Source organism: Macaca thibetana, chromosome 14 (assembly GCF_024542745.1).
Source record: "Macaca thibetana thibetana isolate TM-01 chromosome 14, ASM2454274v1, whole genome shotgun sequence".
Taxonomy (NCBI): Eukaryota; Metazoa; Chordata; class Mammalia; order Primates; family Cercopithecidae; genus Macaca; species Macaca thibetana.
In genome coordinates this window covers 94,148,092-94,162,924 of record NC_065591.1, presented here as the reverse complement: position 1 = coordinate 94,162,924, position 14,833 = coordinate 94,148,092, and the positions used below count along the sequence as shown (strand labels likewise).

The window sequence follows — 14,833 nt, the reverse complement described above, 5'->3', positions numbered from 1 at the left end:
TCCTTCTAAATAAGATGCCTTCACAACCAGGGTTCCCTGGGGTCCATCAGAGAATGCTGATAAAAGCCAACAAGAAAACCTGAAACACTATCCAGGCAGACCCTCTCCTGATAATTTTGATGTTTTTCCTTTAGAATGTCCACTAGAAAGAATTTTTCTCTTCCACATAGTATCATGACCAAAATTTCCTAAACTAGCCTACCCAAGTAAGTACTGCTTTTGTTACTGTTCAATTTATTAATTCCTTTAAATCATTACACACACTATTTAAGTTATTCAAATAAAAATTAGACATACCTAGAAGCTGATAGGATGTACGACTGAGACACAATACATTTAAATATAGAATAAAAAAGACCTCCATGGAATCAAAACAAACAGAAACTCCCTAGGAGGAGCAGGGAGGGAGCAGACTGTGTAGACTTTCTTGGAAGGGCGACGTTAACCTCAGTATCAAAGATGGCTCAAAGTTATACTCTGGGCTAATGTCCAATAAGGATAGGACCCTGGAATGTAAGTTTATCTTTCCTAATTTAATATCTTTTTTTTTTTTCCAGTGCTAAAACATCAGATAAGAGCCTACCTGACATTTTGGAGAATTTGCTGTGCTGGGATTGATATTCCGCATTGCCTAAGAGTAAAAAATAAGATGGATAAAAATTACTTTAAGCCACATGGTCTGGCTGTGTAGGCTGACTTACAAATTGTATCCAGACATATCACCATAGCACAGAATTCCCAAGCTACCCAAGAAGAAGCAGACTGAGGAAGACAGGAGCCAATGGAGTCACCATATAACAAAACTGGAACCTCAGAAGTTTTTAACAGCATTGAGGATAGGACAGCAAGACTTTAGGTGTCAGAACTAAAAAAAATTTGATATTGGTCACGAAGGTTCTTTGCTTCTGAGTATTAGATAAAGCAGATACAATATATTTGATGTTTCAGTGGTAAGATAAACTATCAATGGAAGAAGTTCACAGGAAGCCAAAAGACTTAAGATACACTGAATTCATTGTGATTACTTAAAAAAAAAATCCAAAAAATATTAGTATGAGAATAGAGCAGGTCTGTCAACTTCAACATAAGAAAAGATGACACAGTAGGTAGTAAAGATGAAACAAAGAAGTTACCTTTAAAGGAAGTGAAGCTATTCTGTCCAGGACCCATCACCCAGAGTAAGATTGAGAATTAAGATTTAGGGAAATTCTTTGAAAGTAGAGTTTTACAAATAGCAGCGTTTGCCCACCAAAAAACCCCAGGATGATCTATGGCATAAAACAAAATGGCGAATGGCCCCATTTCTAGACTTTACAAATTATCTTAAAAACAGTATGATTTTAACATTAGTAATTAAAGAACTGTTTTTTAGTTTTTTGATTTTGACAGTTTTTATTCATAGTGAAATTGAGACCTGTATTTACTCAGAACAACTACTACTCGGTAACAACAAAATGAAAAACAATGAAAATAGGTTACATAAAACATTTTTAAATTGCTTTATTTTTTTCTATTAGCCACATAATTATATTTTTGATGGTTCTACCGTGTTCTAACAATAGCAGGTGAAACATCTTCTTTATGGTAATTTGTTAGAAAGTCAGAGGTACAATAATGCTTCCTTTCTCCATCTTTTTTATGTCAGATAAAGAAACATTTCTTTCAAGATCACTTTATAGGGGCCAAAAGGAAAACTTCCCCTCTGCCCTCTAAAGGTTCGCTGAAAATGAACTAATAGACAAATTAATTGGAGAAAAGGGCATACAAATTTATTTAAAGTACCCAAGTATGGGGGAAATTGCAAGAGAATGATTACCCAATAACTAAGTTCCAGATACTATATAATACCCTTCTTCACAGGGGAAGGGAACATGAGGGAAATGAGGCCATTTTGAAGGGCAGTAAATGATTCGTAGGAAGAATGAATGGGCCCAGTGCTCAGACAATGGTTAGTAAATAATTCTCTTTGGAAACTGAATGGGATCTGAGAACAGACAATAGTCTGGGCAAAGTTCCTCTGAGCTTTCTAGGTGTGATATTTAATTTTTAGTCTTTTCCTCTGTCATACAAGTTTCAGTCTTCTCTGGTTAATGAAATTTTGAGGAGGGGATCAACGGCAATTGTATTCCTTTTTGGGGGGTCTGGTTTCTAGGTAGATAAAGGAACTTCAAAGAACAGCCTCATCCTGTGCTTTGGGAGAGAACTTGAGGCTGCTTCCTTAGTTTAGTCTGTCAAAGAATCATATTTTGTAGCATCATTTTCTGAGCCCCAACAAGTTCCTGACATCATATGTTGGCACATACTGTCTTACTCCTTCTATCAGGGTTTACCTTTGATGCCAATCACACTAGATGGACAGATTACCGACAAAGCACAGTTTAAAAGTGAGCCTGTCTCAGAAGCCATGGCTTAATTTAACTCCTTAAATACCAGTTCCTCAAACCCCAAATCAGAGTTCAGGTAGTACTGAGTTCATATATTTTTACTGACACTCAAGAGATACTTTTAAAATATAGCCCTAAAAAAAAAAAAAAAAAAAAACAGACCTTTAAGTGCCTACTTCCTGGTAACAGAAATGTAGAGTTGTGTGTGTTTTTTTTTTTAGAGACAGGGTCTCACACCATGTTGCCCAGGCTGGTTTCAAACTCCTGGGCTCAAGGAAGCCTCCTGCCTCAGTCTCCCAAAGTGCTGGGATTAGAGGCATGGGCCACCATGAGCCACCATGCCTGGCCGAGTATGATGATTTTTAAATGTTTATACTTAGCATGCTGTGATTTAGGTGGGGAAAAAACAGCATAGATACATGTATTTTATGTATGTAAACAGAGTATCTCTGGAAAAATGAACAAAAAACAAAAAACCTAAGAAACTCATAGTTATTCAGGCCCCATAGGAGAGAACCAGAAAAACAGGGAAAAGCTCTTATTTTGAGTCTACTTTCACCTTTTGTACATTTATCACTATTATACCATGTTTCTATTATCTATTCAAAAAAATTTTATATAGAAATTTAAAAAATATCTACACTACTTAACAAAAGACCTTATCCCCAATATCTGAACTTAGATTTAACCACTCTGAAATAAGTAAAAATTAATGTTGACATTAATTATATATATGAGGAACATAAAGACCAACAGTACCTTCTAGAAGAAAGCTGATAGAAATGGTGATTAAAGGGCTTCAAGCTCTCTACTGCTATGTCCTACTTTTCCCAACATAAAAAAACATCCATAAGCAGGTCATTTTAAAGCACACTGGCATCTTCTAAACTTGAAGATAACTTTTTTATTTTTGAGACAGAGTCGCGCTCTGTCACCCAGGCTCGAGCGCAGTGGCACAATCTTGGCTCACTGAACCTCTGCCTCTGAGGCTCAAGTGATTCTTGTGCCTCAACCTCCCGAGTAGCTGGGATTACAGGTGTGTGCCACCACACTTGGCTAATTTTTATATTTTTAGTAGAGATGGGGTTTCGCTAAGTTGTCCAGGCTGGCCTTGAACTCCTGGCCTCAAGTGATCTGCCCACTCTGGCCTCCCAAAGTGCTGAGATTACAGGAGTGAGCCACCGCACCTGGCCAAAGGTAATATTTATTTTGTTTTAAATGAAAATTCTTAGATTCGGTAATACTGAAGTATATTTCATTTGAGAAATGTCATATTGGTGTATCCCACCACATAAGTTATTAATAAAGGATATTTTCTCCCAAGTGATGTTCTAGAATTTCCCCTTTAGTGAAAACCTCAGAAAAACAGCAATCCATAATTCTATGTAGGTTAGAGAAAGCATCCTTGCTTCCTTCACTTTTTGCTCAATTGCAATGACCATGACCAAAACAGCTCTTCACGATACAGGTTTCCAAGTCACATCCCTTGAAACTTGATCAAAGGCCATTCACAGTCACGAAACTAAGACAAGGACAGGGCTGGATAGAATGCTTCTGTGTCGCTCAGTTTTACAAAGACAACATTCCTCTGTAACTAATAAATGTTAAAATGCAATCTGCCCAACTTTAAGAAAACAAACCCCAAAAAGTGGAAGGCTGGTTTCTAACCTGTGGCCTCACCTGCCGAAGCAGTTCTTGTTGTTTCAGCCGCAGTCTCTCCTTCTCCATCTGGAGCTGCTGCAGTCGCATCTGTTGCTGCTGGTTGGAGTTGCTGCCACCCATGACGCCTCCCTGTGGGCTCTGGGGAGCCAGGGGTGGTGGTTGTTTCACTGGAGCACTCTGACTGATTCTCTGGTTCATGGCTGAAATGAAAAGAAAAAAAAAAATCTGTCCTAAAAAACTAGCGAAGGAAGAGAAAATGATAATTTAATTATTCAAAAGCAATTTGGGATATTCAATGTAGCTTTTCTGGGCAGGAAGACTGGAAATAACCTAAAAATCCATCAATATTACAATGACTACATTAATTTATTATTACTGTTGTCACAAGATACAAGGAAGTCATAAGAGAAAAGAAACAAGAGGTAGTTTTAACAGGCAATGATGATAAGGAATAGTTTCTAAGGACTTACTAAATTAAAAGCAAGGTAAAGTGTTAAAAAAAGAGGGGAGGGAGTGGGAGTGAATATATATTGCATATTCAGAGAATATAAAAATTGATGAATAGCTAAGAAGCAACTAACATCTTTTGGTTCCAGAGATGAGAAACTAGCTGACTAAAGGACAAAGCTGGAGAACCTTATTTATAACTTCTGAAGTGTGAATGATGTAAATTCATTACTTCTTATGAAATATAAAAATGTAATTAAAAATTCATCCGCAAAAACTAAGACAAAGCATTCCAAGCAGCAAAGCCCATGAAAATAATCAGCCCTTAATATATCCACATACACATCCCAATAAAGCAAGTAGATTAAAATGATATGATGCTTGCTCATATCAAGTTGAGTTCACAAGTATTTGGATGACACAGATTTGTCTCATTTGACACCATGGCACACACAGCACAAAGCCTAGATAGCAAAAAAAAAAAATTTTTTTTTTGAAGCTGTAATACACTATTTGGTGGTCAGAAACGGACTGGGTTTTCATACTGGTGAATTTCTGTCACTGATACAACACTGATCAAACTGTGGATTAACCTCAGTGGGCAGAGGGAAGTTTTATGTGAAAATGTTAGTAAAAATAATAAACCTTTTCAGATACATATTCGACTTAAGTTGAAATTTTGGGTCACTCTTTCTACTAAATGTTTAGTACACATTGACTAAAGAAAACCCCAGGTCCCAATGGCTTTGTAGTCATTCAAGGAAGAAATAACACCAATCTTACACAATCTCTTCCAGAGCATAACAAGGATGGAATATTTTCCAACACTTATAAGGCCAGCATAACCTTGATACCATACAAGGATATTAAAAGAAAGGAAAATTATAGGCCAATCTCTCATATAAACCTTGCTACAAAAATCCTAAATAACATACACTGACAGCTCTTATAACTTAATGGTCTCCCAGTCACACAGCAAACTCCTCGTGATTTTTAATGTGTCCCATTATAACAGACTGGCTGCTTGGTAAATGCCATTTCTTCTTGGAGACTACTTGAGGAAAAACCTCACAAAGCTGAGTCCATCCTATACATTAAAAATTTTCTTCTCAAGGAATTGCCTGGGAACGTTTCCATATTGTCTACTGACGTTTCCTGCCTGATTCTAATTTTTTGTTTACAAATTTATATGCTCCCTCAGACTGAGTGCCAGAGTATGGGCCATATCCTAGTCATCTATGTGTCCTCAATACCTAGCACAGCATCTGGTACGAAGTGCGTGCTGAAAAAATACTGAGCCAGAAACTATTTAAGACAATAGAGAAGTCCTACTATTAATTTCTCTTTAGATTACCACACTTTTTTTTTTTTTTTTTCCTTTTCTGTCTTACTATGTTGCCCGGGCTGGTCTCAAACACCTGGCTTCAAACAATCCTACTGTCTGTCTCTCAAGTAGCTGAGACTGCAGGCAAGCACCATACCTGGCTCAGGACTGTCCAATTCTTCTATCAGGCTAGCATAGTACCGAGACAGAACCAAGGATATTACAGAGAGTAAAATTACAGACCAGTCTCTCTCAGAATAATGCCTTGGTTCAATCCAATCTTCTCAGCTAGTTAAGATGACTGCATTATTCACTTAGTTCCCTTTTTTCTGCTCTTATTTTTTCCCTCCAGCTTTCCTGTATTTCATTTTCTAACTTTTAAGTTGAACTTAATTCATTTCAATCTTTTTTTGGAAGACTTAAGTCAATTAATTTACCCTTAAGTCCTGCTTTACCTGCATCCCACATGTTTTGAAATAGTATAATTCATGACTGTTCTATTCCAAAAACGTGTAATTTCTATGGTGACTTACATTTAAGTTATGAGCTATTTAGGAATATATTTTTGTGTTTCCAAACATATATTTTACATTTTGAAGGTAATTTCCATAAACACAGAAAAGTAGAAAAATTAATACAGATAATGAATCCTTGTATACTCATCACTCGCGTTCTTCCCAATTGTCAAAACCTGGCCAATCTTTTTTTACCTCTATCCTCAACTACTTTTCAGCGCCAATTATGTTCAAGTGAACAATATAGCATTTTACCCATAATTTCAACATATATTTCTAAAAAGATGGGGCCTTCTTTAAAAAAAGAAAAATATAATTACAATACCATGATTACACTATCAAAATTTACCAATTCCTTAAAATTATCTAAAGTCCATCCCATGCCTACACTTCCCTATTATCAAGGGAATTATTATTATTTTTACAATTGGCTTGTTCAAAACAGAATCCAAACAAGATCCATACATTGTATTTGATTCATAATCCAAGACTTCTTTAATAACATGGTTCTGCGGTTTCTGGATCATCAGGAGGAAGAGCACCTAGCAACGTTTTAGAAATGCAAATTCATGGGCCCTGACCCAGGGCTAATGAATGAGAAACTATGGGATGAAGCCAGCAATCTGTGTTTTGACAAGCCCTCCCAGTGACTTTTGATTCATGCCAGCACTCTGAGGACCACTGTTTTAATACACAGGTTCCCCCTTTGTTTTTTCTGTCATTTATTTGTCAAAGAAACTGTGTCATTTGCCTCACAGACTTTTCTACAGCCTGGACTTTGCTGACTGCATCCCCATAGTACTATGTAGCATGCTTTTCCATTTCTTGATTTCTGTAAACAAGTTCGAATATAGAGGCCTGATCACAATTTTTGGCAAGAATACTTCACTGGTGGCACTACATGAGGACAGAAGGCACAAGATGACTGTCTTCATGATAAGGATGGATCAGTGGTGCAGACGTGGCAAACCTATTATATCCACTTTAGGTTATTTTCACCCAATGGTTTTTTAGCAAACACTGATTTTTTAAAACCTAAACCCATTATTTCATTAGAGGTTACAAAATGATGGTATCATTCCTTCCCATGTATTATTTGAAGTTCTATAAATAAGAATTTTTCCATATTAAGCATTTCGTTACCCTGAAACATAATTTGTACAGGTAAGGTACAGAATAAATGTTTGATTCATTCCCTTTTTGTGTATATTTTCAGGATGATGAGTTGGTCCCAGAGTCCTCCCAAAGGTAGCCAATAAGGGTTTAAAAAAAAAAACATCGGCCGGGCGCGGTGGCTCATGCCTGTAATCCCAGCACTTTGGGAGGCCGAGACAGGCGGATCACAAGGTCAGGAGATCATGACCATCCTGGCTAACATGGTGAAACCCCGTTTCTACTAAAAAAAAAAAAAAAAAAAAAAAAAAGAAAGAAAGAAAGAAAAAGAAAAAGAAAAAAAATTAGCCTGGCCTGGTGGCGGGTGACTGTAGTACCAGCTACTCAGGTTGCTGAGGCAGGAGAATGGTGTGAACCTGGGAGGCAGAGGTTGCAGTGAGCCAAGACCATGCCACTGCACTCCAGCATGGGCGAAAAAGTGAGACTCTGTTTCAAAAAAAAAAAAATCATTCTGATACTCTGCTACCTAGAGCAAAGGGAATGCAATCATTATGAAATCACAGATTTATTTAAAATATGTTTATGATGGGTTTTAATCCAGCACAGTTATTCTGATCAATGCCCAAAGTGTGCCATATTTGACCAAGGTAAGCCCTTCAAGCTGGATCTTTTTGCTATGGCTACAATGGGCTTGGTCTACTTCCTTGTTTGCTTTTAGGCATAAAAAGATGTTCCAAGGTCATCTAGTATATTCCCTGTCCCAAATTTTAGTCAGCCTTTTTTGAAGCAGCCCTGATTTCTCTGACTGGGAAATGGTATTTAAGAGACATTAATCTGGGTACTAGGGAGTACCTATTATTATTTTGTTGCTTTTTTGTAACTATTTCTAGGTGGTACTCTCCTTCAGAAAATGCATATTTCCAATTCAGATTTAGGATGCATGGTTTTCACTTTGATTTTATAACAACTATTTTTTCTCATGCTGAAAAATTGGGTTCTAACAACATTAATATGTATTGTCCTCTATATATATATACAATCATCTAAAAACAACATATTATGATCACTAAAATGATTGAAGTTTCAGATTTCTTTGCAATTTTATCTCCTTAAGATATTCCATTAAATACATAAAGTAAAATCACTGTGCTTTAAAGTCACCTGAAATTATTCTTCTATAATTAGCCAACTACCTGAAATACAGGTGTACTTGTGACATTCTGCTTTTGAATTTCAGAGATGGGCTTTATTTCCCACCCACTTCCTCCTACCTCCAATAGGTAACAGATAAACTGTATTAGTGTTTCCTTTACTCTACTCTCAAAAATGTAAGCAAACACATACACATCCCTTCTTCTTTGATATATAGTAGCATACTATGGATACTTCCTTCCACTTTGCTTTTGTCTTTCTAACAATACAACCTGAGATAACTCTAAAGCAGTATATAGAGATTTTCCTACTGACATAGCTGGTTAATATTCTATTCAACCAATTTCCTATTAGGTTTTCATTATCAGTAAAGAGTACTGTACAGAATATACTCATACATAATTTTGTATTTCTGCTACTATATCTTTGGGTAGATTTCTATATGGGAGATTGCTTAGGTGAATGTTAAAAGCATAAATAATTTTGCTAGATATCGCCAAATTTGCACCACCGCCCCACCCCAGGAGTTGTACTTTGATGTATCCTCACTAGTAATGTAAGAGAGTGCTTTTTCTGCCCCCAAAGCCTTGCCAATTTTGGGTTTCTGCCAATCTGAAAGATGAGTAGTATCTCAGTATGATTTTTATTTTTGCTATGTCTTATTATACAATCTATACACGAAGGGTAAGAAATATGTATCTGTGATGTAAGTCACAAACAATTTTCCTCAGTTTATCATCTTTTTTTCTTGTTTTTCCTAAGAACTTGGTCTTAGCCCGGCGTGGTGGCTCACGCCTGTAATCCCAGCCCTCTGGGAGGCTGAGGCAGACGGATTACTAGAGGTCAGAAGTTCAGATCAGCCTGGCCAAAATGGTGAAACCCTATCTCTACTAAAAATATAAAAATTAGCTGGGCATGGTGGCAGACACCTATAATCCCAGCTACTCCGGAGGCTGAGGCAGGATAATCACTTGAACCAGGGAGGCGGAGGTTGCAGTGTGCTGAGAGCGCACCACTGCACTCCAGCCTGGGCAACAAGTGCAAGACTCTGTCTTACAATAAAAAAAAAAAAAAAAGCTTATTTAGTCAAATTTATCAATCTTTTTAAAAATCTGAATTATGTTTTCTCACTTTCAAACTAAAGAGAAATTCACCCATTTTAATTAAAAAACTAAAGTTCTCATTTACTTGGCAACTCAATCTGATCCACTGCAATTTATTCTGGTGTATGGCGGGAATGGATCTAATTTCATCTTCTTCCATATGGCTAACCATTAGTCCCAACACCACTTGTGTTACAGTGTATCTTTCCACTCATCTTCTTTATCATAGACTACATTTTGACATTTTGTTATTTCCAGACTTTTTGTTTATTAATCTAACTAGTCTTATACTAGTACCACAGTACTGCCTTTATGTTTATACTATATAAACATGTAAGTTATATATATGTATATAAACATATACATTATTTAGTATGTACAATATATACAAGAGTACAACCTTAGTAATATGTTTAATAGCTGGTAGGGCAAGACATGTTTTTTGAAACTAACTTTTTTACTATGAGTTTAAATGTAATTGCATTGAGGTTTAAAAAACATAGGCTATATAATATTGATTCTAGACAATTTGTGACTCTGTGACTTGACATGTGGTCAATCCTTGTAAATGTTTGTCCTAGGCCAGGGCCAGGTCAGCTGCACGCCTGACTTTTCCCATTGACCTGTTTTGTGTGTCCTCTTCCTTATTAACACTTTTATTAACAGTTCTTCTCAGGAGCCAAATGGCCCCTAAACCTGGCAGGCCTCTAGCACTACCCACAATGCTTTATGTGGTTTTATTTTCTGCCCTATATATTTTTTTTTATTCATACTCTAGTTGTGTCTTTTTGGTTATCTTGTTTTAATATTTTGTCTGGAAGAGAGAAAGGATGTCAAAACACGACATATGGCTCCAGCTTGTTCAAAGCCTTATTAATCGCATATGGAAAAAAAATCATACTTATTAACTCAGGAAGACTTAGGAAATGGCTTTATAAGAAAGTAAATGGCTAAAAATTTCATCCTTATAAGTTAGTTTAGTATTTTACAGGGCAATGGATAGGAAAAAAGCCAACAATTTTTGGGACCTAAGATTTGCCAGGCATCAACAACCTCATTTAATAAAATTGCTCTTTTCTGTTACCAACATATTTACATAATTGACAGGTATCATAGCATATATAAAAAAACATAGCCTTTAGAGTCAAATGAACTTGGATTAGAGTTGGGCATACTAATTCAGTAATTCACTTAATCCTCGGTTTCCTCATCTGTACCAAGGATACTGACATCTCCATTTGAGTTATTATGAGGACTGATTATTCTATCACACACCTGGAATAGTGGGTGCTCCATAAACCTCAGTCTCCTCTCTTCTCCAGAACTTCTTTCAAGACTCTGACTCCTACAGACTAATTCCATATTTTGATGATTCCTATACCTCTCTCCTCCTCCTCCACAAACACGCATAGACATATACATACATTCTCTTTCTCCCTCCTATTTTATCATACCATTTACTGTTTCCAAATATTCCTATGATTCACAAAGACATGCATGTTTATCTTTCCTACAAGGTCTAAATAGAAAAAAGATGGGTAGTGGAGATTGAGCTAAGGGCATAAGGGGATCCTTCTCTTTTGGTGAAACATCTTCTTGGTGTTTCAATATAACACTCAACATATTTCCACACAGATACATTTTAAAAGTGTGCTGTGCCAGGTTTTATAGCATGAGTTAAATATGAATTGGGCAACTGAAGTGAGATTCATCACATACAATGAATATATCATAAATTGAGGCCCAAGGCAAACAACTACTGGGGAAAAATGTTTTTGGTTCCAAGCAATAAAAAAGCAAAACCCCAAAAACCTGCTATAAAATAGCCCATCAGTAAGCTGAGGAGTGTTGGAATTATAAAACTATTGATTTCAAAGCAGATTCTAGAGCTAAACATTGTTAAATACTTCATCTATTAAGAAACATTTGGATAAGCTTTTGAGCTTTCCACACTATATTTTCATTACGTAACATAACATTATTTATGAAATAACATACATTCTTGGTTAAAAAAAAAAAAACTGAATAGTAATAAAATTGCACAAAGATAAAGTGGTAAATAGCCTTTGCTTCTCCCCAGTTTCCCAGAATTAGATACCATAAGCAGTAATCATTAATGACAATAGCCAATGCTGATGGCAAACTGAATTGGTTGGTAAGGTCTTTTTCAAATCTAAGCTTATCTGACTATTCAAAACCATGGAACAGGAAAAATAGGATATCAAAAGATGAAGGAAGAACCAGTCCACAGAATTAAACAGAAACTTGCACAAAATTATGTAAGAGAAATACTCTGATGACTATTGTCAGCACTTTTGGCTGTGTTTACCTAAATGTTGTTACCTATGGATACCAGCAGCACTACAAGGTTTCCATATAAAGAACTCACTTAAATGACCAATTCAAACAACCTTGTTTATCTACTGAAGCTGGGATTTATTCCTCTCCAGAAGCATCCTGTTCTTTACCTTCTGAGTATCTTAAGCCTTTCAACAAAGCACAGAGCGGTGCACCCACATGGGGTGCAGCAGAGACCTCACAAGCAGGCAAGAAACAAAACCGGCTTTGTTTCCTGGGGAAAGGGGGCAGGGCAGCAAGAAAAGAAAAGAATAGCATTACCAACTTCTTCCTCTGGCTATCAACTATTGAAATCCCAATGTTTCCAGTTTTAAAAAAATTTCTAAAAGGTAAAAACAAAACAAAAACTCCACAAAATGTCAGAATTTTAAAAATTGTAATATGCTATGTTTTAAAATTTATAGTCTGTGCTTCTTGCACTACGAATAGTAACTGTTTTCAAGTTTTGCTTAACAAATCAGCCCTGACAGCTTTATGGTAGAAAACCAATGACTGAGCAATTACTGAAAAATAAGGGACTACTTTCTCAAAAATAAATGAAAGGGGTCATCACCATAGGTTTTTTCTCCAAGTTTCATTCTAAACATGTGAATTTCCAAACTTCAAACAATTTTTAGATTTACATGATTTGTAACCTCTAAACTTGGATTGTAACAATGTACTACAGATTTGTTAGTCATAAATTTTCGAATAATAAATTTAATTCTAGTAATCTTATTGGGTATACATTTAAAATAAGAAACAATTCTTAAACTATTAAAACATTATATCAAATCTCCCACAACAAAAGCTTTTGTCTAGTATTTTTTTCAAATCTCAGACACTGCATATTTCCGTATTAGCACAGCTATATTAATTTGTTCAAAACATTTAGAAACAAAATTTGGGTTTTCCTCATACCTACGAGTATACTCAAAACTACAAAACAGTAGACTTGTTAAAAGAAATTAAGGTTCTTCTAAAAACACAAACCAATAGGCCATCTGTGGGTCTTAAAGCAATAAAAACAAAACACAAAACACCTATTCCTGGCTCTTAGCGTTTACTGCATGACCTAAAGGAACTGAATCATCTACAGAGAGTTGCTATAAAGTGGCATAATCTACTTAAACGTAAATACTTAAAACATAATCTACTTAAACATAAAATGTAGTTTTTCAGTAAAATATTGCTTACTTAATTCACACTGAAAAGCTGTCTTTTACAAAAAAAGGAAAAGACGGGAGACCTAACCTAATGACTGAATACATCTTTTTATGATCAATATACAAAAGATATTTCCCAACTAAGCTATATACCTAAATGACATCATGCCTAGAAATAATTTTTACTCTTTACTGAGATAATTCACCCTTGTTACATGTACTGTCTGGTAGTACTTACATATTCACAGAATTGTACACCCATTGCCACTAATTTCAGAACATTTTTATCACTTCAAAAAAAAAGTCACAAAAACAAAAACAAACCAAAAAACCCTATATCCATTAGCAGTTCACTACCTACTGCCCTTCCCTGCAGTCCCTGGCAACCACTAATCTACTTCTGCCTCTATGAATTTTCCCATTCTGGACATTTCTAAAAATGGAATTAAGCAATAGATGGCCTTTTGGGCCTCGCTAGTCTCATTTATAATGTTTTCAAGGTTTAGCCATGTTTTAGTATGTATCAAGCACTGCATTCCCTTTAATTGCCAAATAATATTCCATTACATGAATATACCACATTTTGTTAGTCCATTCATCAACTAATGGGCATTTGGGTTATTTTCACTTTCTGGCTATTTATTATAAAATAATACTGCTGTAAACCCGGATACAGGTTTTTGTGTAGACATATGTTCCCAATTCTTTAGCCTCTGTACCGAGGAATGGAATTGCTCGATCATATGGGAATGTTATAGTTAATGTTCTGAGGAACTGCCAGCCTATTTTCCAAAGTGGTCACATCATTTTTCAATCCCAACAGCAATGTATGAGGATTCCAATTTCTCCACATTCTGGCCAACATTTGTTATCTTTTCCAAAAAACGTTAGCCGTCGTAATGGGAGTTAAGTGTTATCTCATTGTGGTTTTGGTTTGCATTTCTCTAATGATCAATATGTGGGGACAGTTCACCTGCTCTAACATCCTACTCTAGGTTTTGTCACAGGCCAAGTAACCTCTCCATCCCACACTCTGCACTTCTTTCCCCACTTCTGGTACCAATTTACTCTATTAGTTTGTTCTAGTTTGCTGTTAATAAAAACATACCCAAGACTGGGTAATTTACAAAGAAAAGAGGTTTAATAGATTCACAGTTCAGCATGGGGAGGTCTCAGAAACTTAGATCATTGCAAAAGGGGAAGCAAACATGTCCTCCTTCACATGGCAGCAGGAGAGAGAAGAATAAGTGCTCAGCGAAGGGGGAAGCCCCTTATAAAACCATAACATCTTGTAACAACTCAGTCACTATCTGAGATGAGAACAGGATGGGCGAAACTGCCCCCCCATGATTCAATTATCTCCACCTGGTCCCTCCCACAGCACGTGGGGATAATGGGAACTACAATTCAAGATGAGATTTGGGTGGGGACACAGCCAAACCATTTCCCCAGTACCAACTCCCAGCCTCCCCAAACTGGATTAAAGTTTTCACATCTTTAGCTGTTCAAAAATACTGTTAACAAGTATCAATACTTTCATCAATTCAACTTCCCCCTCCTTCAAACATAAAAATTCATTATAATGTTATTTTTCAAACAATACAATCATGAATGCAGCTAAAGAAAACAA

General features: G+C 36.1%; 1 protein-coding gene across 9 annotated transcripts in view; it reads right to left on the bottom strand.

Moving 5' to 3' along the window:
* YAP1 (Yes1 associated transcriptional regulator) overlaps positions 1-14,833 on the bottom strand; it is a 124,542-nt gene that overhangs the window by 23,372 nt on the left and 86,337 nt on the right. For 3 of the 9 annotated variants that reach the window (XM_050758262.1, XM_050758267.1, XM_050758271.1), the window contains 2 exons: positions 4,053-4,246; positions 584-631 (listed from right to left, as the gene is read on the bottom strand). In XM_050758262.1, the coding sequence (XP_050614219.1) occupies positions 584-631; positions 4,053-4,246 (242 nt within the window). The remainder of the gene's footprint in view (positions 1-583; positions 632-4,052; positions 4,247-14,833) is intronic. The other 6 variants (XM_050758263.1, XM_050758268.1, XM_050758264.1 and 3 more) reach the window with 3 other exon arrangements.